This window comes from Schistocerca serialis, chromosome 10, assembly GCF_023864345.2.
Source record: "Schistocerca serialis cubense isolate TAMUIC-IGC-003099 chromosome 10, iqSchSeri2.2, whole genome shotgun sequence".
Classification (NCBI taxonomy): Eukaryota; Metazoa; Arthropoda; class Insecta; order Orthoptera; family Acrididae; genus Schistocerca; species Schistocerca serialis.
Window position 1 is genome coordinate 212398427 of NC_064647.1, and position 26293 is coordinate 212424719.

General features: G+C 42.8%; 1 protein-coding gene across 5 annotated transcripts in view; it reads left to right on the forward strand.

Moving 5' to 3' along the window:
* The window catches only part of LOC126424977 (uncharacterized), a 124945-nt gene that overhangs the window by 44045 nt on the left and 54607 nt on the right, over positions 1 to 26293 (forward strand). For all 5 annotated transcript variants that reach the window (XM_050087860.1, XM_050087861.1, XM_050087862.1 and 2 more), the window contains 3 exons: positions 5886 to 5999; positions 8070 to 8183; positions 16217 to 16301. In XM_050087860.1, the coding sequence (XP_049943817.1) occupies positions 5886 to 5999; positions 8070 to 8183; positions 16217 to 16301 (313 nt within the window). The remainder of the gene's footprint in view (positions 1 to 5885; positions 6000 to 8069; positions 8184 to 16216; positions 16302 to 26293) is intronic.

The window sequence follows — 26293 nt, forward strand, 5'->3', positions numbered from 1 at the left end:
CATCCTTAAACGTAAGCTTTCCAACGGTTATTTTTAATCTCATGGTAACATTATCTCTGATATGTTTGTAGATTTTGTTTCCTACTCATCTCGTGTTTGTGAGGATAATTTCGTTGTAGTTTTCTGTGCAATGTTTATGTTTCATATCGATCTGTTCATTTAGAATTTCTTCAGGGTTATTTTGTGTGTGAATATCTTTCGATCTCTTCAAGAATATTCGTTAGTAATCCTTTTGTGCAAAGTGTAAAACTTCGACAGCCCTTTCTATAGTGTTCACTGTGTGCCGTTGTGTTTATAAGTGATGGAAGAAAGCGTGTTCTCTGTATCAAATACTGAAATTCTGTCTTAGATCGGAAGATGAATGCTAGCACATTTGAACCGGTAATATAATTTTGTTAACTTGCGCTCGAGAGAAATAAAAGTTACATTAAAAATTAAAATCGCTGTTCTACATTATTGACCGTCTCAAGCGTAATGCAAGCCAGCAACATAATCTTTGTGAACCAAATTATGGTATTTTTTCTTTCTTTCTTTTTTTTTGCGGACCAGTGAGGGGTTTGTAGCCCTTGTACTAACATGTGTGTACATCCGTGCCATACATACATATAGGCCACACACGTCCCTATCTCTGCTACGTCACGGGTAGAGACACCATTTATAAGTCATGTGATGGAGGGCAGACAGCTGAGTTTCTGTCATTACGAGTTATGCAAAGTAGAGCCATCAGTTACAGCGTTTCTCATTTATAACTGAAGTCAAACACTGATTTTAACTGCTGAGCAATTTGTATTACTATTGTACATGTAGTACTATTGTTCACTTCATTTCTCAGAAATTCTAGACGTTTATGCGGAGGCTGTCGTTTTTACATTTGAACTGATGAAAGCGTAACAAGCTGGAACAGTCTATTCGCTTCCCTTTATAAACAAGATATTTACAGTTCGTCAGCAAATTCCAGTATCTGTTTCACTGTGAGTCAGTTACAATGTAGTGACAAATGTCATGTTATGGCGATATGCACACGTACAGATGGCGGTAGCATTGAGTACACAAAGTATAAAACGGCACTTAGTTGGCAGGCCTGTCATTTGTACTCAGATGATTCGTGTGTAAAGGTTTCCAACGTGCTTATAACCGCACGACAGAAATTAAGAGACTTTGAACGCCAAATGGTAGTTGGAGTTAGACGTACGGGACCTTCCACTTCGGAAACCGTTAGGGAAGTCAGTATTCCCAAATCCACAGTGTCAAAAATGTGCCTAGAATACCAGATTTCGAGCTCTACGTCTCACCATAGACAACACAGTGGCCGAAGGCTTTCACTTAACAACCGAGACCAGCGGATTTGGCGTAGAATTGTCGGTGGTAATAGACAAGCAGCTCTGCGTGAAAGAATACCTGAAATCAATGTGGCACGTACCCCGAACATATGGGCGAAGTATGGCTTTAATGGGCCATGGCAGCAGACGATTCACTTGAATGCTTTTGCTAAAAGCACGACATGGCCAGCAGCGCCTCTCCTGGGCTCTTGACCATAACAGTTGGACCCTAGACGACTGGAAAACGTTGGCTTGGTCAGATGAGTCCCTGTTTCACTTGGCAAGAGTCGATGGTAAGGCTCGATTGTGGTGCAGACACGAATCCGTGCACCTAAGTTGTCAACAAGGCACTGTGCAAGCTGGTGGTGGATCCATAACGTTGTGGGCTGTGTTTACATGGAATGGACTGGGTCCTCTGGTCGAACTGCAGCGATCATTGACTCGAAATAATTATGTTCGACCTCTTGGAGACCATTTGCAGTCATTCATACGTTTAATATTCCCAAACATGTCACCGGGAAGAACTGTTCGCGATAGGTTTGAAGAACATTCTGGACAATTCGAGCGAATGGTATGGCCATCCAGATCTCCTGACAAGAATCCCATCGAATATTTGTGGGACATAATCGAGAAGGCAGGTCGTGCACAACATCCTGCACCGGCAACAGTTTCGCGATTTTGGATGGCTGTAGATCAGCATGCCTTAGTATTTCTGCAGGGGCTTCCAACGACTTGTTGAGTCCAGGAAACGTCGATTTATCGCACTACCGTGGGGAAAAGCAGGTGCGACACGACATTTTGGGTATCCCATGACTTCCGTCGCCTCATTGCAGTACACGACTTCCACAGGAGTAGAAGATGAAACACCACTTAGGAGGTAGACATTTACGACCTTGACCATGGTTTCCACGGTTTTAAGACCATGTTCTTCAGAATATGTAGGACGTAAAATCACCCTATCTATAGTCTATGTGGGACTACTTTTATATACTGTATTTAAATGGTGACATGTACTAGATAGACTCCCACATTGACTATACATAATGTGATTTTACGTCCTACATCTTCTGAAGAAGGCGGTTTTGAAACCGTCGAAACCATAGTCAAGGTTTAATTAATCTCTATTTTGCAACCGGATGATTTTTATGCCCCAGGGAAGTGTGGTAGGTCGGCTGTTGTTTTCTATCTACAAAAAATATCTTTTGGATAGGGTGGATAGCAAGGTGCGGCTGTTTGCTGATGATGCTGTGATGTACGGGAAGGTGTCATCGTCGAGTGACTGTAGGAGGATACAAGATGACTTCGACAGGATTTGTGATTGGTGTAAAGAATGGCAGCTAACTCTAAATATAGATAAATGTAAATTAATGCAGATGAATAGGAAAAAGAATACTGTAATGTTTGAATACTCCATTAGTAGTGTAGCGCTTGACACAGTCACGTAGATTAAATATTTTGGCGTAACATTGCAGAGCGATATGAGGTGGGACAAGCACGTAATGGCAGTTATGGGGAAGGCGGATAGTCGTCATCGATTCATTGGTAGAATTTTGGGAAGATGTGGTTCATCTGTAAAGGAGACCGCTTATAAAACCCTAATACGACCTATTCTTGAGTACTGCTCGAGCGTTTGGGATCCCTATGAGGACGGATTGAGGGTGCACATAGAAGCAATTCAGAGGTGGGCAGCTAGATTTGTTACTGGTAGGTTTGATCATCACGCGAGTGTTACGGAAATGCTTCAGGAACACAGGTGGGAGTCTATAGAAGAAAGGAGGCGTTCTTTTCGTGAATCGCTACTGAGGAAATTTAGAGAACCAGCATTTGAGGCTGACTGCAGTGCAGTTTTACTGCCGCCAACTTACATTTCGCGGAAAGACCCCATAGATAAGATAAGAGAGATTAGGGCTCGTACAGAGGCATATAGGCAGTCATTTTTCCCTCGTTCTGTTTGGGAGTGGAACAGGGAGAGAAGATGCTAGTTGTGGTACGAGGTACCCTCCGCCACGCACCGTATGGTGGATTGCGGAGTATGTATGTATATGTAGATGTAGATTGTAATGCACTGAAGCTCTTGCATGTACAGTTGCTGAAGTACAGCCTTGATCAAAATCTTGAACAGTAGTTCAGATGCCGTCCGGAAGTGGAAGCCGGTACGAGTCTTGGTTTCAAGACAGTGACGTCATTTGTGGCCTATACCATCTATGATCAGATAAGGAATGCAAATCAGCCCACACCAGCTGGGCTTGGCACTGCACGCGTACCGTGAAACCGAAACATCTGGGACCTCTCTTCGGAGAAGAATCGATTTTGTAACCTAAAGTGTACAGACATCCACAAGAAATTACCTTCCAAGACAGACTGCGCACCCTCCATGTGCAGACACTTGAAGTAACACCCCCCTCTCGCAGAACCTCACCCCCAATTACCCTGATTTCTACATGCAACCAACTTCATATCACAGTAGGTGACTTGAGGGCTCTAGCTTCAATGGCACAGGGAGCCACTCTTCCCGACGAAAATAGTTAGGGCACTGTTTACGTTATGGAGTTAACTGAAATCATGTGATTGGGAAACACTGTCAAAGTACAGGTTACGGTGGTACGACTGAGCAAAAGATTTTTTCCCTTTTAACTGTTGTGGCCTACAGTTCCAAGATTGGTCTGATGCAGATCTCCACGCTATGGTATCCTGTGGAAGCCTCTTCGCCTCTGCAGAACCACCTGAACCCTCACCCATCTGAAACTGCTTATTGTGTTAATTCTCCCCTTCCTCCACCACACACTTCCCATCATTATCTAATTGACAATTCTCTGCTGCATCAGCATGTATTCTATCTACTGATCCTTCCTTTTAGTCATATTGTAACATACATGGGGCGGGTGCTGAAAAGTAATGCCTTCGAATTTTTGATTTTGTGGTCAATATACGTCGGGATATTAAATGCCATGCACAATATTCGGTCGACTTTCCTAGTTCTTTGTTGCAAGCAGCAGCCCTCTGCTGCTAAAGGGCTCCGAATTAATTGGAACGTTTCGTCCACACATGGCACTCCGTCTTCTTCAGCACGACAATGCCAGATCACACACGGGCGCTGTCACATCTGCAACAATCCGCACCTTCGGTTCACTGTCATATACGAGGGTTGTCCAGAAAGTAAGTTCCGATCGTTCGCGAAATGGAAACCACAGTGAAAACAGTTTGGTACACCTTCCACCTACATGGTCGCCGCTCCATCTTCGAGTTTTGTCGTAGTGTTGTATCAACTTTCTAATATCCTCGTCATAGAAAGCAGCCGCTTGTGCTTCCGGCCAGTTATCTGCACTGGTCTGCAGATCGTTGTCTGTGGAAAAATTTTGTCTTCATAGCCAGCGGTTCCTGTGAGCGGAGATGAGACTCAGGGGGAACCAGTTACGGACTGTATTGTGGGTGGTCAAACACTTCTTATCGGAGACGCTGCAGGAGCGTCTTCATTGCCCCTGCAGTGTGCAGCCGAGAATTGGCATGAAGAAGGAACTGCTCGACACTTGTTTTATGTGGACTGCATGTCACAGGCGAAATCTCTAACCAGGCCCTCATACTTGGCGGGGGACGCAATTCCCTACGCATATTTACTTGCTCACTGTTCACTCAAAACTGAAAAGAGCGATGCGACACGATCGACGGGCATACTAGAGACACTGCCCGACACATCTGTGCAAAGCTTTACCGGATTTTCCCAGTGGTTTCCATTTCGCTACTGATCGGAACTTTCTTCCTGGACAGCCCTCGTATCATGCTCCATACAGCCCCTCTTGGGCCAGTTCAACTTGCATCTGTTAATACCTTCGAGGACTTCACTTTAATAGTGCTCATCTGATGCAAGCAGAGATCAGTTTGTGGCTCCGTCAACAGAGTCAAACATTCTACAGTGATGGTCTTCCTTTGAGAGAAATGTGTTCGTCGCCAGCGTGACTATGTTTAGAATTAAATTTGTAGCCGAAAAGAATAAACATGTAGATTGTGAACAAAGTTTGTTTTATTTTTAAAAGTGTTATAGGTTTTCACATACAAAATTCAGAGACAATACTGTTCAGCATACACTAGTATTTTCTTTCTCCCCAGTTAGATTTTGTACCCATTCATTAATTATGCAATCTACCCATCTCCGGCGTTTCCTTTAGCTCTGTACTTCAAAATCTTCATTCCGCTTCTTGTCCGAATTGTTTATTACCCACTTTTCACTTCCGTCAGTGGCTGCACTCTAGGCTTATACACTAAGAAAATACTTTCTAAATTTAAAATTGCATTAGATGTTAACGAATTTATATTTTGCAGATATGATTCTCTTGCTATTGCCATTCTGAATTTTTATCCTCTTTATCCTATCTATCAGTTATTTTCCTGCCCAAATAGAAAAAAAGCATGTACACTTTTAATGTCACATAGATCGATAACAACAAAAAGCTCCACAATCAGCTCTCTATGCAATGTAATCAGTGTGGTCGATCATAAGTACTTGCCCATTAATTCCTGATCGTGCTTCAAGCTTCTAAGTGAAATGTGACCATCATCCCTTTGTTACAGAGCAACTTTCCAGTCAGAGAACCAATCACTGATGCAGAGAGGGGACTTCCCGAAGACCGTTGCTGTAGTTTCTCCCTCAAGAAGGACTCCATCATCGATGCTCTCATGTGTCTGGTGAGTACATTATGAAATAAATTGTGATAATGTTTAAAGTACTGTAGCTTCCTTGCATTGAGAACTTCAACCAGGCTCTGTACTTCAGTACTCATCTCGAATTGTACCTGACAAACCTTTTTTTCTCGCTTTTTAAGCCATTAGCCTGTCCACTTGTTGGATGCTGTTCCATCTTTTCCTATCTTCTACTAACCGTTTCATTCCTAAGCAATTAGTACATCCAAACGACCCTATAGTGTACTTCTCATATTCTACCTTTTTTATGGTGTCAACTGAGTTCATGCGGGAGGGCAACATTGTCACAGTATAGGTTACGCCGGTATGACTCAGCAACTTTTTTTTTATTTTTGCTTTTCCTTCTTGTAGTCTACAGTTCGAAGACTGGTTTCATGCAGCTCTCCACCCTAGTAAATACTGTGGAAACCTCTTGCCTCTGCAGAACCACTGTAACCGAAATCCATCCCAAGCTGTTTACGTATTGATACCTTATTTCTACCCCCATCCCACAGCACACATTTCCTTCCATTACCAAACTGGTAATTCTTTGATGCCTCAGTATTCTATCTACTGATTCCTCCTTTTTGTCAAATTGTAACACGAACGGAGCCGAGATGAAAAATAGTACCTTCGTATTTCTCATTTCTTTTCTCAGTATCGGCAGAGATGTTACGTACCATGCACATTACTCGGACGACTTTTCCGCTTCGTTGGGACAAGTTGCAAACGTCTCCTACCAGGCGGCTTCGAACTGTAGCGTGTAACGTAACTATGGCGGTGCTTGAGAAGCAATTTAGAAAACTAAAAGCGCGAATTCGAAGGTTTTATCCACACATCCTCTTCTTCAGCGTGACACATGAGCACTGCGAAATCTTCAACAATCCGTGCCTTGGTTTCGCTGTCACAGATCGTGCTGCACACAGTCCAAACATGGCCCCATACGACTGTCACCTGTTCCCAGAACTTCAAGAATACCATCAAGGACTTCACTTTGGTAGTGCCGAAACGGTGCAAGCAGAGTTCAGGTTGTGGCTCCATCAGCATAGTCAGACATTCATAGTGACGGTATTTCTTAGGGAGAAAAGTGTTCGTCACCTAGGTGAATATGTTGAGAAATAAATATACAGAAGTGAACGATAAAGATGTAGGCTTAATAAAGTTTATTTTATTTAAAAACCCTTTATGTGTTTTCACATACAAAGTTCAGAGACTATTTCGCACGCCTTCGTATTTCTTTTCTCCGCAAATAGATTCAGTTCCTCTTCATTAGTGTGCAATCTACCCATCTCCAGCATCTCCTTTAGCGTACTATTTGAAAATCTACTCTCTTCTTGTCTGAATTATTATTCACGCTACACTTCCGTCAATGGCCACACTCTAGGCTAATATGTTCAGAAAAGACTTCCTAAATTTTATACTTATATTACATCTTGCTATTTCCACTCCGTCACGTTCCAACTTAAATTCAAAACATCTATCTATTGAATGATCAACCTGCATTAAAAACAGACACTATTTTGATTTTATATCATCTCTTACAAAATGTGAAAATTAGCCTATTCCTTTTGTATAGCCGGCCGGAGTGGCCGTGCGGTTCTAGGCGCTACAGTCTGGAGCCGCGTAACCGCTACGGTCGCAGGTTCGAATCCTGCCTCGGGCATGGGTGTGTGTGATGTCCTTAGGTTAGTTAGGTTTAAGTAGTTCTAAGTTCTAGGGGACTGATGACCTCAGATGTTAAGTCTCATAGTGCTCAGAGCCATTTGAACCATTCTTCCTTTACCAAAGTTAGATTTACTAGAAGGAGTGCAGATTATCTTTCAGTTAGTGTTGTGCCTACACAGAGGTGGCAGAGTACTTGTACTTCCACACCAAATCTCTCATTTTGAAAAAAAAAAAGGTCGTAATAGATCGGTAACAATAAGAAAACTACACAGTCAGCTGTCCACCTGTAGGTACCAGGCTTGTGCAGTGGACTCAGTGCGGCCAATCACGTCTCATAACTGTCTGACCATTTAATTCCTGCATGTGCTTAAAGCCTCTGAATCAAACGTGCCAATCATACCTTTGTTACAGAGCTATTTCCCAGTCAAAAAACCTACCACTGTTGCAGAGGTGGTAGCTCTCAACGATTGGTGCTGTGGACTGTCCCTCGAGACGGGCGCCATGATCGCTGGTGTCCTGTTTCTGGTGAGTACATTACAAAATAAGCAATGATAGTGACTAGAGTACTACAACTTCCTTGCATTGATTACTTCACCCAGGTGCTATACTTCAGTAGTGACCTCATCTACAGTTTCACCTTAAAATCATTTTTTAAGCCATCAGAATTTTCCTAAGTTCTGCTAACCCTTTCATTCTCACATAACTATTACACACACCACACTCTATAATTTAACTTTTATATCGTACCTTTTCCATGGTGTCAACTGAGTAGTGCACTGAGACGACAAGAGTCATGGGATACGTGCTAATACCGTGTCAGACATCCTTTTGACTCGCGTAGTTCTGCACCTCGACGTGGCATGGACCCAACAAGTCGTTGTTAAGTCTCCTGCAGATATGTTGACCTGCGCTGCCTCTGTGCGCGCGAGCTCCGTCTTCAGGGCACAAGTGGCCCAACGGGACCATCCGACCGCCGTGTCATCCTTGGCTGAGGATGCGAATAGGAGGGGCGTGTGGTCAGCACACCGCTCTCCCGGTCGTTATGATGGTTTTCTTTGACCGGAGCCGCTTCTATTCGGTCGAGTAGCTCCTCAATTGGCATCACGAAACTGAGTGCACCCCGAAAAATGGCAACAGCGCATGGCAGCCCGGATGGTCACCCATCCAAGTGCCGGCGACGCCCGACAGTGCTTAACTTCGGTGATCTGACGAGAACCGGTGTATCGACTGCGGCAAGGCCATGCCTTTGCTGCCTCTATAGTCGTCTATAATTGTGAAAGTATTGACAGTGTAGCATTTTGACATGAACTGACCTCTTGATTATGTCCTATAAATGTTGAATGGGATTCGTGTCGGATGATCTGCGTGGCCAAATCATTCGCTCGAATTGGCAAGAATGTTGAAGAATCCAATCGCGAGGCACGATAACATGGTGCGTTGTCATCCATAAAATTTCCATCGTTGTTTGGGAACAGGAAGACCGTCAATGTCTGCAAATGGTGTCCAGGTAGCCGATTATAAATATTTCCAATCAATGATAGCTTCAGTTGGACCAGAAGACCCGGTCGATTTCATGTGAACACAGTCCACGCCATTATGTAGCCACCACAAGCTAGTTACCAACTTGGGTCCGTGGATTTGTGGTGTCTACGCCATCTACACGTACATCTACATCCATACTCCGGAAGCCATCTGACGGTGAGTGGCGAGGGGTACCTTCCGTACCTCTATCGGTTCTCCCTCCTATTCCAGTCTCGTACTGTTCGTGGAAAGAAAGATTGTCGGTATGCCTCTGTGTGGGCCCTAATCTCTCTGATTTTATCCTCATGGATATACGTAGGGGGGAGCAATATACTGCTTGACTCCTCAGTGAAGGTATGTTCTCTAAACTTCAACAAAATCCCGTACCGAGCTACTGCGAGTCTCTCTTGCAGAGTCTTCCACTGGAGTTTATCTATCATATCTGTTACGCTTTCGCTGCTCTCCGTTGGATCTTCTCTGTCTCTTCTATCTACCCTATCTGGTACGGATCCCAACCTGATGACCAGTATTCAAGCAGTGTACTGTAACCTACTCCCTTTGCTTTCGGATTGCATTTCCTTAGAATTCCTCCAATGAATCTCAGTCTCGCATCTGCTTTGCCTATGATCAACTTTATATGATCATTCCATTGTAAATCACTCCTAATGCCTACTCCCAGATAATTTATGGAATTAACTGCTTCCAGTTGCTGACCTGCTATATTGTAGCCAAATGATAAAGGATCTTTCTTTCTATGTATTCGCAGCACAGTACACTTGTCTACATTGAGATTCAATTGCCATTCCTGCACCATGCGTCAATTCGTTGTAGATTCTCTTGCATTTCAGTACAGTTTTCCGTTGTTACAACCTCTCGATATACTACAGCATCATCCGCAAAAGCCTCAGTGAACAAGGTCATTTATATATATATTGTGAATAGCGACGGTCCTACGACACTCCCCTGCGGGGCACCTGAAATCGCTGCAAGAAGGGGGTGCAAGTTCCTTCGCGTACTCTGTGTAAAAACGAACTGGTATCCCATCAGGTGCAGCGGCCCTTCCTCTTTTGAGCGATTTTAATTTTTTTTTCTGTCCCTCTGTCATGTATTTCGATATCTACGATTTCGTCATCTGTGCGACAATCTAGAGAAGGAACTAGTGCAGTCTTCATCTGTGAAACAGCTTTGGAAAAAGACATTTAGTATCTGACCAGACCACTATTTTTTCAGTCCAACCGATAGACTGACGAGCCCAGGAGAGAAGCTACAGGCGATGTCGTACTGCCAGAAAAGGCACTCGCATCAGTCGTCTGCTGCCATACCCCAACGTCAAATTTCGCCGCACTGTCCTAAGAGATACGTTCGATGTACGTCCCACATTGATTTGCTGCTTGTCTGTTAGGATTGACAACCATACGCAAACGCCGCTGCTCACATTCTTTATCTGGGTGCCGTCGGACTTTGCATTCACCATGGTGAGAGGTAACGCCTGAAACTTGGTATCCTCAGCACTCTTTTGACACTGTGGGTCTTGGCATACTGAATTCCCTAACGTTTTACGAAATGGAATGTCCCATGTATCTAGCTCCAACTACCGTTCTGCGTTCAGAGTTTGTCAAATCGCGCCCTGCGCCCATATTCGCGTCAGAAACTTTTTCACATGAATTACCTGAGTACAAATGACAGCTCCACCGACGCACTGCCCTTTTATACGTTGTGTACGCGAATCTTCCGCCATTTTCATTTGTGCACATGGCTGTCCCATGACTCTTCTCACCTCACTGTAAATGCCTCTCTACTGCATCTTCCAGTGCCAGACAAACTACTCCTGAATGCCATAGTATACATTCCACCAACGATTTCTGTTTCAGTCTTACCGCAGATTCCATTCAATTTTGAACTTTAGCTTTTTTTTTTTTTTTTTTTTTTTTGTCATCAGTCTATTGACTGGTTTGATGCGGCCCGCCACGAATTCCTTTCCTGCGCTAACCTCTTCATCTCAGAGTAGCAGTTGCAACCTACGTCCTCAATTATTTGCTTGACGTATTCCAATCTCTGTCTTCCTCTACAGTTTTTGCCCTCTACAGCTCCTTCTAGTACCATGGAAGTCATTCCCTCATGAATTAGCAGATGTCCTATCATCCTGTCCCTTCTTCTTATCAGTGTTTTCCACATTTCTTTCCTCTCCGATTCTGCGTAGAACCTCGTCATTCCTTACCTTATCAGTCCACCTAATTTTCAACATTCGTCTGTAGCATCACATCTCAAATGCTTCGATTCTCTTCTGTTCCGGTTTTCCCCCAGTCCATGATTCACTACCACACAATGCTGTACTCCAGACGTACATCCTCAGAAATTTCTTCCTCCAATTAAGACCGGTATTTAGTAGACATCTCTTGGCCAGAAATGCCTTTTTTGCCATAGCGAGTCTGCTTTTGATGTCCTCCTTGCTCCGTCCGTCATCGGTTATTTTACTGCCTAAGTAGCAGAATTCCTTAACTTCATTGACTTTGTGACCATCAATTCTGATGTTAAGTTTCTCGCTGTTCTCATTTCTACTACTTCTCATTACCTTCGTCTTTCTCCCATTTACTCTCAAACCGTACTGTGTACTCATTAGACTGTTCATTCCGTTCAGCAGATCATTTAATTCTTCTTCACTTTCACTCAGGATAGCAATGTCATCAGCGAATCGTATCATTGATATCCTTTCACCTTGTATTTTAGTTCTACTCCTGAACCTTTCTTTAATTTCCATCATTGCTTCCTCGATGTACAGATTGAAGAGTAGGAGGGAAAGGCTACAGCCTTGTCTTACACCATTCTTAATACGAGCACTTCGTTCTTGATCGTCCACTCTTATTATTCCCTCATATTGTATATGACCTGTCTCTCCCTATAGCTTACCCCTACTTTTTTCAGAATCTCGAACAGCTTGCACCATTTTATATTGTCGAACGCTTTTTCCAGGTCGACAAATCCTATGAACGTGTCTTGATTTTTCTTTAGCCTTGCTTCCATTATTAGCCGTAACGTCAGCATTGCCTCTCTCGTCCCTTTACTTTTCCTAAAGCCAAACTGATCGTCACCTAGCGCATTCTCAATTTTCTTTTCCTTTCTTCTGTATATTATTCTTGTAAGCAGCTTCGATGCATGAGCTGTTAAGCTGATTGTGCGATAATTCTCGCACTTGTCAGCTCTTGCCGTCTTCGGAATTGTGTGGATGATGCTTTTCCGAAAGTCAGATGGTATGTCGCCAGACTCATATATTCTACACACCAAGGTGAATAGTCGTTTTGTTGCCACTTCCCCCAATGATTTTAGAAATTCTGATGGAATGTTATCTATCCCTTCTGCCTTATTTGACCGTAAGTCCTCCAAAGCTCTTTTAAATTCCGATTCTAATACTGGATCCCCCATCTCTTCTAAATCGACTCCTGTTTTTTCTTCTATCACATCAGACAAATCTTCACCCTCATAGAGGCTTTCAATGTATTCTTTCCACCTATCTGCTCTCTCCTCTGCATTTAACAGTGGAATTCCCGTTGCACTCTTAATGTTACCACCGTTGCTTTTAATGTCACCGTTGCTTTTAATGTCACCAAAGGTTTAGGTACATATCGAAATTTTGACATCATTCAAAAGCGTTCGATTTCAAATGCTAGCAGGTTCTAATTCTCAGGGTTTACAGCAATCCATGTTTCATTTCTGCATGGTCCCACTTTCCAGATGTGCACTTGAGTACTGTGATTTCTCAGTTCTGTATCATTACCTCGCGTCTAGAGAGCTATTTTACTGAAGGAAGGCTGCTTTCTTTGTTTTGGGGATCCTGTCCAATCTTCCAGACTACAATGGAGACGTGTATCAGTCATCTTGCACTACTTCGCCATTCGCTATTTGGTGCTAACAACTTCGCTATTTCACCTCTAACTCATCAGCTCCGTCTCTGTTATGTTTGCCCTCAACTTACGAGGGCAGTTCAATAAGTAATGCAACACATTTTTTTTCTGAAACAAGGGTTGTTTTATTCAGTATTGAAATAAACCAGGTTATTCCTCAATCTTTTAGCTACACAACACTATTTTTCAACGTAATCTCCATTCAATGCTACGGCCTTACGCCACCTTGAAATGAGGGCCTGTATGCCTGCACGGTACCATTCCACTGGTCGATGTCGGAGCCAACGTCGTACTGCATCAATAACTTCTTCATCATCCGTGTAGTGCCTCCCACGGATTGCGTCCTTCATTGGGCCAAACATATGGAAATCCGACGGTGCGAGATCGAGGCTGTAGGGTGCATGAGGAAGAACAGTCCACTGAAGTTTTGTGAGCTCCTCTCGGGTGCGAAGACTTGTGTGAGGTCTTGCGTTGTCATGAAGAAGGAGAAGTGCGTTCAGATTTTTGTGCCTACGAACACGCTGAAGTCGTTTCTTCAATTTCTGAAGAGTAGCACAATACACTTCAGAGTTGATCGTTTGACGATGGTGAAGGACATCGAACAGAATAACCCCTTCAGCGTCCCAGAAGACTGTAACCATGACTTTACCGGCTGAGGGTATGGCTTTAAACTTTTTCTTGGTAGGGGAGTGGGTGTGGTGCCACCCCATTGATTGCCGTTTTGTTTCAGGTTCGAAGTGATGAACCCATGTTTCATCGCCTGTAATAATCTTTGACAAGAAATTGTCACCCTCAGCCACATGACGAGCAAGCAATTCCGCACAGATGGTTCTCCTTTGCTCTTTATGGTGTTCGGTTAGACAACGAGGGACCCAGCGGGAACAAACCTTTGAATATCCCAACTGGTGAAAAATTGTGACAGCACTACCAACAGAGATGTCAAGTTGAGCACTGAGTTGTTTGATGGTGATCCGTCGATCATCTCGAACGAGTGTGTTCGAACGCTCCGCCATTGCAGGAGTCACAGCTGTGCACGGGCGGCCCGCACGCGGGAGATCAGACAGTCTTGCTTGACCTTGCGGCGATGATGACACACGCTTTGCCCAACGACTCACCGTGCTTTTGTCCATTGCCAGATCACCGTAGACATTCTGCAAAGCGCCTATGACTATCTGAGATGCCCTGGTTTTCCGCCAAAAGAAACTCGATCACTGCCCGTTGTTTGCAACTCACATCCGTTACAGACGCCATTTTAACAGCTCCGTACAGCGCTGCCACCTGTCGGAAGTCAATGAAACTATACGAGACGAAGCGGGAATGTTTGAAAATATTCCACAAGAAATTTCCGGTTTTTTCAACCAAAATTGGCCGAGAAAAAAAAAGTGTTGCATTACTTATTGAACTGCCCTCGTATATTCTGTGTTAAGTGTTGCTTTCCGTCCTTTCCCACAGTCCTCCGAAGTCCTTCTTACACCAGGTAGAAAGGCTGTATCACCTGCGAAATTTAGTTCCCCTTGCATATTTATATCTATCACAAGTCTGCCGTATACAAACAGTCTGTCTTATACTAACAATTTACAATTGTATAGGAAGAGCAAATTCACTTGGAGGATGTCACAGTATTCCGTTTTGTGAGACAAGTGCTGTTTCATTGCTTTTTGGTGAATTTTTGGAGTAGGGGTAAATGCTTTTGGAGCCTACCTTTACTCCGTATATGAAGACAATCTTACCGAGTCCCGTAAGAGTTCGGACAATGCATCTGCCGCGAGTAATGAGTGTAACAGGCAGGCGCACTGCGAATGTAGTGTGTGGACATCAAGTTGGGAATGTGGATCACACGGGGAGCGTGCAAGCGTCTGCCATGTAAGCAGGAGATCGCCGGTTCGAGTCCCGACCGGGGCATACATTTTCAACTGTCCCCGTTGATGTATATCAACGCCTCTCGGCAGCTTAGGGTCTTGATTTAATTATCATTTCATTTACTCCGTATGGCGAAAGAAGATCCTGAGCAGCTGGAAGTGGTGTTGCCAGTTTACAGGCGCCAGCAGTACTGCCATGACTGCACTGAGGAATTGCCATAGAATCGAATTCCATGATTCGTCATTGAAGGTGAACGAAGGAACTATGCCAAGCCCACTTCAACTATTATCCGTTTTCTCTAGCCATACATACTGTGACATCCACACTTTGCAACTAATAACAGCCAGAAATTTAAATTTACCAAGTACATTATAGAAATACGAAACATATCACTGTCGAAATAAAGAGAATCAGTGAACCAGGGAATGTTGATTTTAATTTTCTTTAACACCATTGCTTGACACCAGATGTACATCAGCTGAGTATCGATTTTGGCCTGTGACGGCCATGTGCAGATCTGCAGTGCAATGTCAACAGTCCAATAATAGGTTGTTTATGTATGATAACACGCTAGTTGTTGTATTACGGCTGTTTTTTTCTGGACGTGCTGGATCTTTTCCGCATTTGGTTTTAATTTGCATCGCCATGCTGGTGCAATTCTTTTATTGTACGTCGTTACAGAAGTGTCATAGAAAGCTCTCTATCAGTAAATATTTGGTTGCCCTGGGGATTTTTGTTACTGGCCTAAGGATTATTTTAATCTCCGCCCATTAAAATATTCCACAGCATACTGACTGCTATTTTAAGTATCTGGAGATCTATTCTTGTACTTACCCTTATATCTGAGATGGGAAAGTTGGCATTTTGCTCTCCTGGGACCAGCTTGAAAATTTTCTAGTTTGGTCAAATATTGCAGTTTAATAAAGTAGTCAAAGTATTTCCTACTTAAATCGCACTTGTTGCTGAGTACCATGGTTTGTCGGGTATCTCAAGAAGACTGGAAACCACGTTGTTGGACAGTTGCTTGTCTACCCTTGCATTTGATTTGTTATTCATATCCACGCGCAGAGCGCAGATCTACGAGAAAAGTGCGTGTTCATTTACATTTTCATAGGGCATTTTACCTTTTCTGTGGAGACAAATAATATAGTAAACAAACGGATCATGAATACTAATAAACCAGAAAGTATCTTTTAATAAAATCTATCGTTACAATACATCAAGCACAATCTAAAACCAGTTGAATGCAAATGTACTTTTTTCTTGTTTTAAATCCAGGTATGGAGCCTTGTGCAGATAGCGGTATCGTCACTCATTTTGTTCATGCTGGGCACCTATTACCGTTTATACAAGGCAGAATCAGGTAATAATTCTCATATATTTTTTTGCTACGAAAAGTCAATCTTATTCCAAAATAAATGAAACCCTAGTTAATATATAATTTATGTAGCAGACTAACATTATCAAGTTTTTGAAAACTTAAGTCTAACAAACATCACTTGTGTTGTTGTTATTGTGGTCTTCAGTCCTGAGACTGGTTTGATGCAGCTCTCCATGCTACTCTATCCTGTGCAAGCTTCTTCATCTCCCAGTACCTACTGCAACCTACATCCTTCTGAATCTGCATAGTGTATTCATTTCTTGGTCTCCCTCTACGAATTTTACCCTCTACGCTGCCCTCCAATATTAAATTGGTGATCCCTTGATGCCTCAGAACATGTCCTACCAACCGATTCCTTCTTCTGGTCAAGTTGTGCCACAAACTTCTCTTCTCCCCAATCCTTTTCAATACTTCCTCATATGTGATCTACCCATCTAATCTTCAGCATTCTTCTGTAGCACCACATTTCGAAAGCTTCTATTCTCTTCTTGTCCAAACTATTTATCGTCCATGTTTCACTTCCATACGTGGCTACACTCCATACAAATACTTTCGCAAATGACTTCCTGACACTTAAATCTATACTCGATGTTAACAAATTTCTGTTCTTCAGAAACACTTTCCTTGCCATTGCCATTCTACATTTTATATCCTCTCTACTTCGGCCATCATCAGTTATTTTGCTCTCCAAATAGCAAAACTCCTTTACTACTTTAAGTGTCTCATTTCCTAATCTAATTCCCTCAGCATCACCCGACTTAATTCGACTACATTCCATTATCCTCGTTTTGCTTTTGTTGATGTTCATCTTATATCCTCCATTCAAGACGCTATCTATTCCGTTCAACTGCTGTATCAAGTCCTTTGCTGTCTCTGACAGAATTACAATGTCATCGGCGAACCTCAAAGTTTTTATTTCTTCTCCATGGATTTTAATACCTACTCCGAATTTTCTTTTGTTTCCTTTACTGCTTGCTCAATATACAGGTTGAATAACATTGGGGAGAGGCTACAACCCTGTCTCACTCCCTTCCCAACAACTGCTTCCCTTTCATGTCCCCCGACTCTTATAACTGCCATCTGGTTTCTGTACAAATTGTAAATAGCCTTGTTAACAGTATTTTTAAAGTTTACATATGTGAGGTCTTAGATGTCTTGTCGTCTGAGACTACCCACGGAGCAGTTAAGACTGCGCAACTTTGAAGCTTCAGCATTGATCACAGACATAAGGTCCTGAGCCTGCACAATCAGAACACACCTCTCGCCCTCATTGCTGATTCTGTCCACACTGAACTCAACCATCTTGAAAGCTCTTTCCGCAGCCATTGGGAAAGGTTTCTTCTACCTTTTCTTTTCTTTGTTTCTCCACGTCGCAGTTGGTGTATTGTTTTGATTTAATGCAGTTTGAGCTTTTATTCTTCTCATTTTCCTGCTTCTTTTTCTGTTTCAAGCTTTCATTTCACTGATTCTTCCATTCAGTTTCTTATCTTTCCTTTCATTCCTCCTTCCTTCTTTTCTCGAAATTATTGTTCCATTTTTCTCATCCAATGCTACAATTTTGCACACAATAAGGGGTGAATATCAAGAAACTGAGTGGTCAGTCTCTTTTTTTGCGTTGGGTTTAGACTTAGTACGAACACATGAAAAAACAGCATGCGTTTCCTGGTTCTGGATCGCTTTTAATGTTTTACTGCTATTATCTGCAAACTTGCCTTCTTTCTTGCGTATTTAGCCTAACCAGATGGGGCCATAAGGCCCCTTCTTAGGGGTTTACCGCCATTTCTTCTATTTATACCAAAATGGGTTGTTATACAATCACTTAAAGAAAAGCCGGCCGGTGTGGCAGAGCGGTTCTAGGCGCTTCAGTCTGGAACCACGCGACCGCTACGGTCGCAGGTTCGAATCCTGCCTCGGGCATGGATGTGCGTGATGTCCTTAGTTAGGGTTAAGTAGTTCTAAGTTGTAGGAGACTGATGACCTCAGATGTTAAGTCTCATAGTGCTCAGTGCCATTTGAACCAACTTACAGAAAACAACATAACAACCATTATAACAATCTCGCTATGAACAACAGATACCAAAAGTACAACATTTTCTCTTTTTTTCTTTTTGAGTCATCAGTCGTCTGACTGGTTTGATGCCGCTCGCCACGAATTTCTCTCCTGTGCTAACCTCTTCATTTCAGAGTAGCACTTGCAACCAACGTCCCCAATTATATGCTGGATGTATTCCGTCTTTGTCATCCTCTATAGTTTTTTCCATTTTCAACTCTCTCTAGTACTATGGAAGTGACTCACTGATGTCTTAACAGATGTCCCATCATCCTGTCCCATCTCCTTGTCATTGTTTTCCACATATTACTTTCTTAGCCAGCTCTGCGCAGAACCTCCTCTTTGCTTATCAGTTCACCTATTTTTCAACATTCGTCTATAGCACCACATCTCAAATGCTTCGATTCTCTTCTGTTCCGGTTTTCCCGCAGTCCATGTTTCAATACAATACAATGCTGTGCTCGAAACGCATATTCTCAGCAATTTCATTCTCAAATTAAGCCCTATGTTTGATATTAGTAGACTTCTCTTGGCCAGGAATGCCCTTTCTGCCAGTGCTAGTCCGCGTTTGATGTCCTCCTTGCTACATCCGACATTGCTTATTTTGTTGCCTAGATAACAGAATTCCGTAACTTCACCTACTTCGTGACCGTCAATCCTGATGTTAAGTTTCTCGCTGTCCTCATTTCTGCTACTTCTCTTTGCTTTCGTCTTTCATCGATTTACTCTCAATCCATATTCTGTGCTCATTAGACTGACCATTCCATTCATCAGATCATGTAATTCTTCTTCACTTTCACTCAGCATAGCAATTCACCTTGAATTATAATTCCACTCTTTTATTTCCATCATTGCTTCTTCGAAGTACAGATTGAACAGTAGGGGCGGTAGACTACATCCCTGTCTTTCACAATTTTTAATCCGAGCATTTCGTTCTTGGTCGTCCACTCTTATTATTCCCTCTTGGCTCTTGTAGTTATTGTATATGACCCCTCTCTCCCTATACCTTAACCCTACCTTTCTCAGAATTTCGAACATCTTTCACCATTTTACATTGACGAACGCTTTTCCAGTTCGACAGATCCTATGAACGTGTCCTGATTTTTCTTTAATCTTGCTTCCATTATCAACCGCAACGTCAGAATTGCCTCTCTGGTGCCTACACCTTAACTAAAGCCAAACTAATCGCCATCTAACACATCCTTAATTTTCTTTTCCAATATAAGCTGACTGTGCGAAAATTCTCGCACATGTCAGCTCTTGCCGTCTTCGGAATTATGTGGATGATATTTTTTCGAAAGTCAGACAGTTCATTGCCAACACACCAACGTGAATAGTCGTTTTGTACCCACTTCCCCTAATGATTCTAGGAATTCTGATAGAATGTTATCGATCCCTTCTCCCTTATTTGATCTTAAGTCCTCCAAAGCTCTCTCAAATTCAGGTTCAAATACTGTATCTCCTATCTCTTCCGAATCTATTACCGTTTCTTCTCCTACAACATCAGACAAATCTTCTCCCTGATAAAGGCCTTCAATGTACTCTTTCCACCTATCCGCTCTCTCCTCTGTTACCACCCTTGGTTTTAATTTCTCCGAAGGTTGTTTTGACTTTCTTATATGCTGAGTCACTCCTTCCATCAATCATTTCCTTTTCGATTTCTTCATATTTTTCATGCAGCCATTTCGTTTTACCTTCCATGCACCTCCTGTTTATTTCATTCCTCAGCGACTTGTACTCCTGTATTCCTGAATTTCCAGGAACACTTTTGTACTACCTTCTTTCATCGATCACCTGAAGTACTTCTTCTGTTATCTATGGTTTGCCGGCCGGAGTGGCCGAGCGCTTCTAGGCGCTACAGTCTGGAACCACGTACCCGCTACGGTCGCAGGTTCGAATCCTGCCTCGGACATGGATGTGGTAGATGTACTTAGGTTAGTTAGGTTCAAGTAGTTCTAAGTTCTAGGGGACTGATGACCTCAGATGTTAAGTCCCATAGTGCTCAGAGCCATTTGAACCATTTTTACCCATGGTTTCTGTGTGGTTACCTTTTTTGTACCTACGTTTTTCTTTCCAGCTTCTGTGATGGCCATTCTTAGAGATGTCCATTCCTCCTTAACTGTACTGCCTACTGTATTATCCTTTATTGCTGTATGTACAGCCTTAGAGAACTTAAACGTATATCGGTATTTCTTAGTACTTCCGTATCCCATTTCTTTGCATATCGATTTTTCCTGGATGATCTCTTAAACTTCAGCCTACTCTTTATCACTTCTACATTGTGATCTGAGTATATATCTGCTCCTTGGTACGCCTTACAATCAATAACCTGATTTCGAAATCTCTGTCTGACCATGATGTAATCTAATTGAAATCTTCTCGTATCACCCGTCCTTTTCCAAGTACACCTCCTCCTCTTGTGATGCTTGAACAGAGTAGTCGCTATTACTAACTGAAATTTACTACAGAACTCAATTAGTCTTTCTCCTCTCTCATTCCTTGAGCCAAGGACACATTCTCCTGTAACCTTTCCTTCTACTCCTCCCCCTGCAACTGCAAACTAGTCCCCCATGACTATTAGACTTTCATCTCCCTTTGCATATTGTGTTATCCTTTTTATATCAGTATATACTTTCGCTATCTCTTCATCTTCAGCTTGCGACGTTGGCATGTATACCTGAGCTGTCGTTGTCAGTGCTGGTTTGCTGTCGATTCTGATAAGAATAACCCTACCACTGAGCTGTTCACAGCAACACACTCTCTACCCTACCTTCTATTCATAACGAATCCTGCTCCCGTTACACCATTTTCTGCTGCTGTTGATATTACCCTATATTCGTCCGACCAGAAATTCTTGTCTTCTTTCCACTTCACTTCATTGACCCTTACTATATCTAGATTGAGTCTTATAATTTGCCTTTGTGGATCTTCTAGCTTCCCTACCACGTTCAAGCTTCTGACATTCCGCGATTCGACTCGTAGGACGTTATAGTTTCGTTGATTATCCAATATTTTTCTTTTGTTCACCTCCCCCCTTGGCAGTCCCCTCCCGGAGATCCAAATGGGGAGCATTCCGGAATCTTTTGCCAATGGAGAGATCATCATGACACTTCCTTTTTTACAGGCCAAATGTCTTGGGATATAAGTTATGTGTCTTTAATGCAGTGGTTCCCATTACCTTCTGCATTCTCATGCCATTGATCATGCTGATTCTTCCACCATTAGGGGCAGTTTCCCACCCAAAGGGAAAGAGAGTGACCCTATCTGACATGGCCGTTGGCAGAATGAGGGTGACTTCTTATGCCGGAAGTCTTCGGTCGTCAACGCTGATTATTAATCAAAACTTACGCGGTGGCAGGTTTCGAACTGGGGGCGTTTTAATGATCAGTCAAAGACGCTACCCCTACAACACAGGTCGCATACTGATGTATTACATAACAATATCAATGGCATTAATTTGCATTAGTAATAATAACAGAGGACATTTTGAAAATATCAATTAGCTAAACTCATTTGAAGCCATGTTTAGTGTTAGCAGAATTGCAAGGGACAGTGAAAAAAAAGAAGATAAGATTGAGATGTTGATGACAATGGCTGTTAAGAAATAACAGACTTCAAATAGAGAACTCTGTAAACAATGGGGATGGAAGAGTGATTTTTAACTGAGAGCTGAAGAGAGTGAGCAGCAGACAATTGTGTGGAAGATATAGTTATTGTGATAAAATGGCTCTGAGCACTATGGGACTTAACATCTGTGGTCATCAGTTCCCTAGAACTTAGAACTACTTAAACCTAACTAACATAAGGACATCACACACATCCATGCCCGAGGCAGGATTCGAACCTGCGACCGTAGCAGTTATTGTGATAAGAGGAGGACCATAAACTGTCTTTTGAAATTTCAAAGGAATTTAATTTTCCTATATTTTGTGGGAGATCGTTCGAATGTCGGTTTCCTAACACAGAAAATGGTTTAGATAACATGGCAGTGAGAGGAAGTGAGAGGATTTTACTTTGTTGGGAACGAGTAGTGTACGAGTTACTGTTAAATAAGAGAGAGGGCAATGAATGAGAATACATAGAGTCAACCCAGTCTATGATAAACTCCATTCTTGTTTGCACATAGCTGTGATAATTTTCCGTAGGCAGAAGTGATGAATCGAACACAAGCATTCAGCGCCAGCTTGCATGAGCTCTCATAAGCAATTTCTTGGAGAATAGGGCTGCCGTAATCAAGTAGAGGGACTATTAGCGACTTTTTGAGTTTCATTTTAAACTCGAGAGAAAACAATTCTTTTACATTTCTGTACTGAATGAAGTGACGACCACATCTTCTTGCAGACTGCAGTTGAGTGTTCAGTTCAGTCCAAGTCATGGTCTGCAATTATCCCCAAGTTCTTTCCAGAAAAATATAGTATTATTTCCCCAAGTTCTTTGCAGAATAACAAACAGTTCTTTATCATCAACAATATTGACGAGTAAAACTCATTTGAAGCCTTTTTTAGTATTAGCAGAATTGCAAGGGATGGTGAAAAATAGAGGAGGAGATTGAAATGTAGATGAAAATGGTTGTTGAGAAATAACAGACTTTAAATAGAGAACGCTGTAAACCTTGGGGAGGGAAGAGGATCTCATCACATCTACATCGCTTAAGTTATTGTAGGAAGCTAAGTGGGTAGTGTATTTATGTCTGGTAGGGGTCAGGAGGTCGACAGCTGACCACTCAAGAGGCATGGGTAAGGTGACATTGAGGCAAGATGAGCCTGAAGGCATTATTAAAACAATGGTACAATATTAAATATTTATTGTTCACAAATTATAGCAGCTGATGTATCGACATTCAGACACCAGGCTAGCGTGGTAGCAGTAAGTAACAGCTCAGTAGGTGGTGACCATGGAGTGGCATCAGCAACATTGTTGCGGGCTTTGCCCCACTGAGTGAGGTCGTGTCGTATTTCATGCTGCCCTAGTTTTCCAGCAGCTTCTTGAAGAAGATTATCAGAGCGCTGTGGCTCCGCCATAGACTGCACACAGTGGGTGGCACATACTGCCACTGCTCAGAGCAAGTGAAGTCGTGCATACAAATGCTGTGGCCTCTCGATAGGAGGGAGACCAGCAGCAATGAAGTCTATCACAGAAAGGTGGGTGGGTGGCAGCAGTGGCTCGCCCACACAATGACGGGTGATGATCTGCTCCCAGGCCCAGCTATTTTGGCCTCCAGAAATCTAGACTAATGGTGGCTGGCTCTGAGCACTATGGGACTTAACATCTATGGTCATCAGTCCCCTAGAACTTAGAACTACTTTAACCTAACTAACCTAAGGACAGCACACAACACCCAGCCATCACGAGGCAGAGAAAATCCCTGACACCGTCGGGAATCGAACCCGGGAACCCGGGCGTGGGAAGCGAGAACGCTACCGCACGACCACAGACTAATGGTGATGACCATAGCTCCCCATCAGTCTTGATTCAGTAGTTGACACTGCAGCTCACAGTGATGAACTCTGCCCAGATAGGTCTTGCAGCTCCATAGAAGATCGAAGGTGGTTAGACAAGCAGGTCTTCCCTGTAAACTGAAGAGAACTCCACCAGAAGAGAAGTAGTATTTATGTAGGGCAGGCTTGCGCGTTCTGCTATGGAGAGGCAGTAATGACGTTATTGACTTAGGAAGGTCAGGTTCTGGCAACACATACAGCAGATTTTCAAATCAGTACAACGTAGATTGTGTCAAATTTACAAAGGTCGTTCCAAAGACAGTCGCTGAATGATCAGATCTCTCGGTCCCTTCCGAATTTCACAACCTCACCTTTCAGACACTCTTTCTGGCATATCAGTATACTGAATCTTCTTGGTCAAGTTCGAAAGGTGTTTCTTGTATGTTAAAGTGCTGTCCAGAGTGACTCCCTGCTATTTGGGCTTTCGTTGTATCTGACTGTGCCAAGAGAGCCGAACTGTGGACTGATCTTTGCTGATGAAAGGCGATTACAGAGGTGGAACAGGCTTACCTCGGTTTTAGAAACATTTGGTCTCAGTCGCCATGTCTCAAAATACTCATAAAGTTTATTAAGGCTATTCGTTAAGTGTTCTTCACATTCAGAAAGGTCTTCACTCTGATATGAAATGGCCAGGTGATCTGCATATTGAAATTTTCAGCACATCGGATTCGGCAGGTCAGCTGTGTAGAGATTGAATAACACTGGAGCAAGAACAGAGCCCTGAGGTAATCCCTGAGGTGAAACTTCCTGGCAGATTAAAACTTTGTGCCGGACCGAGACTCGAACTCGCGACCTTTGCCTTTCGCGGGCAAGTGCTCTACCAACTGAGCTCCCAAGCACCACTCACGCCCCGTCCTCACAACTTTACTTCTGCCACTACCTCGTCTCCTACCTTCCAAACAACAGAAGCTCTCCTGTGAACCTTGCAGAACTAGCACTCCTGAAAGAAAGGATATTGCGGAGACATGGCTTAGCCACAGCCTGGGGGATATTTCCAGAATGAGATTTTCACTCTGCAGTGGAGTGTGCGCTGGTATGAAACTTCCTGGCAAATTAAAACTGTGTGCCAGACCGAGACTCGAACTCGCGACCTTTGCCTTTCACGGGCAAGTGCAAGTGAGGATGGGGCGTGAGTCGTACTTGGGTAGCTTAGTTGGTTAGAGCACTTGACAGCGAAAGGCAAAGGTCGCGAGTTCGAGTCTCGGTCTGGCACACAGTTTTAATCTGCCAGGAAGTTTCATATCAGTGCACCTGAGGTAATCAATCATCCCACGAAGCACTCCGCTGGATCGAGTCCATCAACATCAAAGTGTAGTCTGAGCCGTTTTAAAACTTGTGTACTGTATATAATTTCACATGTTCAGTTTTATATATATTTCTTTGTTTTGATAAATGTTTTTTAAAACTTGTGTACTGTATATAATTTCACATGTTCATTTTTATATATATTTCTTTGTTTTGCTAAATGTGTATTACTGTAATTGATGCATACGATAATAATAATAATAAGTATACTGAATGGTTACTCTTGCATCCAGCTTCACCTTTCTTGCAACACTTGGCGCAGTCACCATTAAGATGATGTCGTTCCATTGCCATGATGTGATTCAGATATGTTGCTGGCTTAGTGCTCAGCTTATGAAGGGTGTTGCAATAGCTTTCACATTCCAGCTGCAGCATCTGTGGTACTGTCTTGTTGAAATTTAACCTGGCTATTGACTTGTTCTGTCCTGCCTCAGAGTTGCCAGTGAAAATCTTTGAAAGTCTTTCTGGCTGCACCAAGTGTACTATCCTGCTGTGCAGATTTCTCTGAGAAGCCTCTGAAACAGTCTTGACATACGTTTATATAATGATTTTAGTCTCTCACTTATTCTGCCTAGTTCACACAATGTGGTTCCTCAATTCCGCTCATTATTCTAAACCTCATTGTCTTAAAATCAGTCCAGGAATCTGTTGTTCCTACAAGGTCACATTTCGTCCAGATAAGTATTTGTACAATAACACAATCATTTTTCATAATTTCTTAAGGTCATGGTAGAATTTACCATCTCATATACTCTTCCTTTCCTAACAGGTAATTCATTACTCTCATTCTTTCTTAAGTATTCGTACCTCTATCAATAAACCATTCAGCTTGTGCCCAGGTGCTTTAGGAGGGAGCGAAGTTTTTCTCTTGCGAGATATGTAATCCACACAAAGCATAACAAGAAGCAGCTCGGCACTCATGCCCAGTACGTTCTGGCATCGCTTCTCGCGATACTGTTGTATGTGTTGAAGCATCGGGTACGCAGTGATTCGTCCCTTTTATTATGCTATGAATTTTCCCATGAAATGTATATGAGGTCCCATTTCAAGGTCTTACTTAGGAAGGTCAGGTTCTGGCAACACATTTAGCTGATTTTTCAACCAGTCCAAAGTAGATTCTG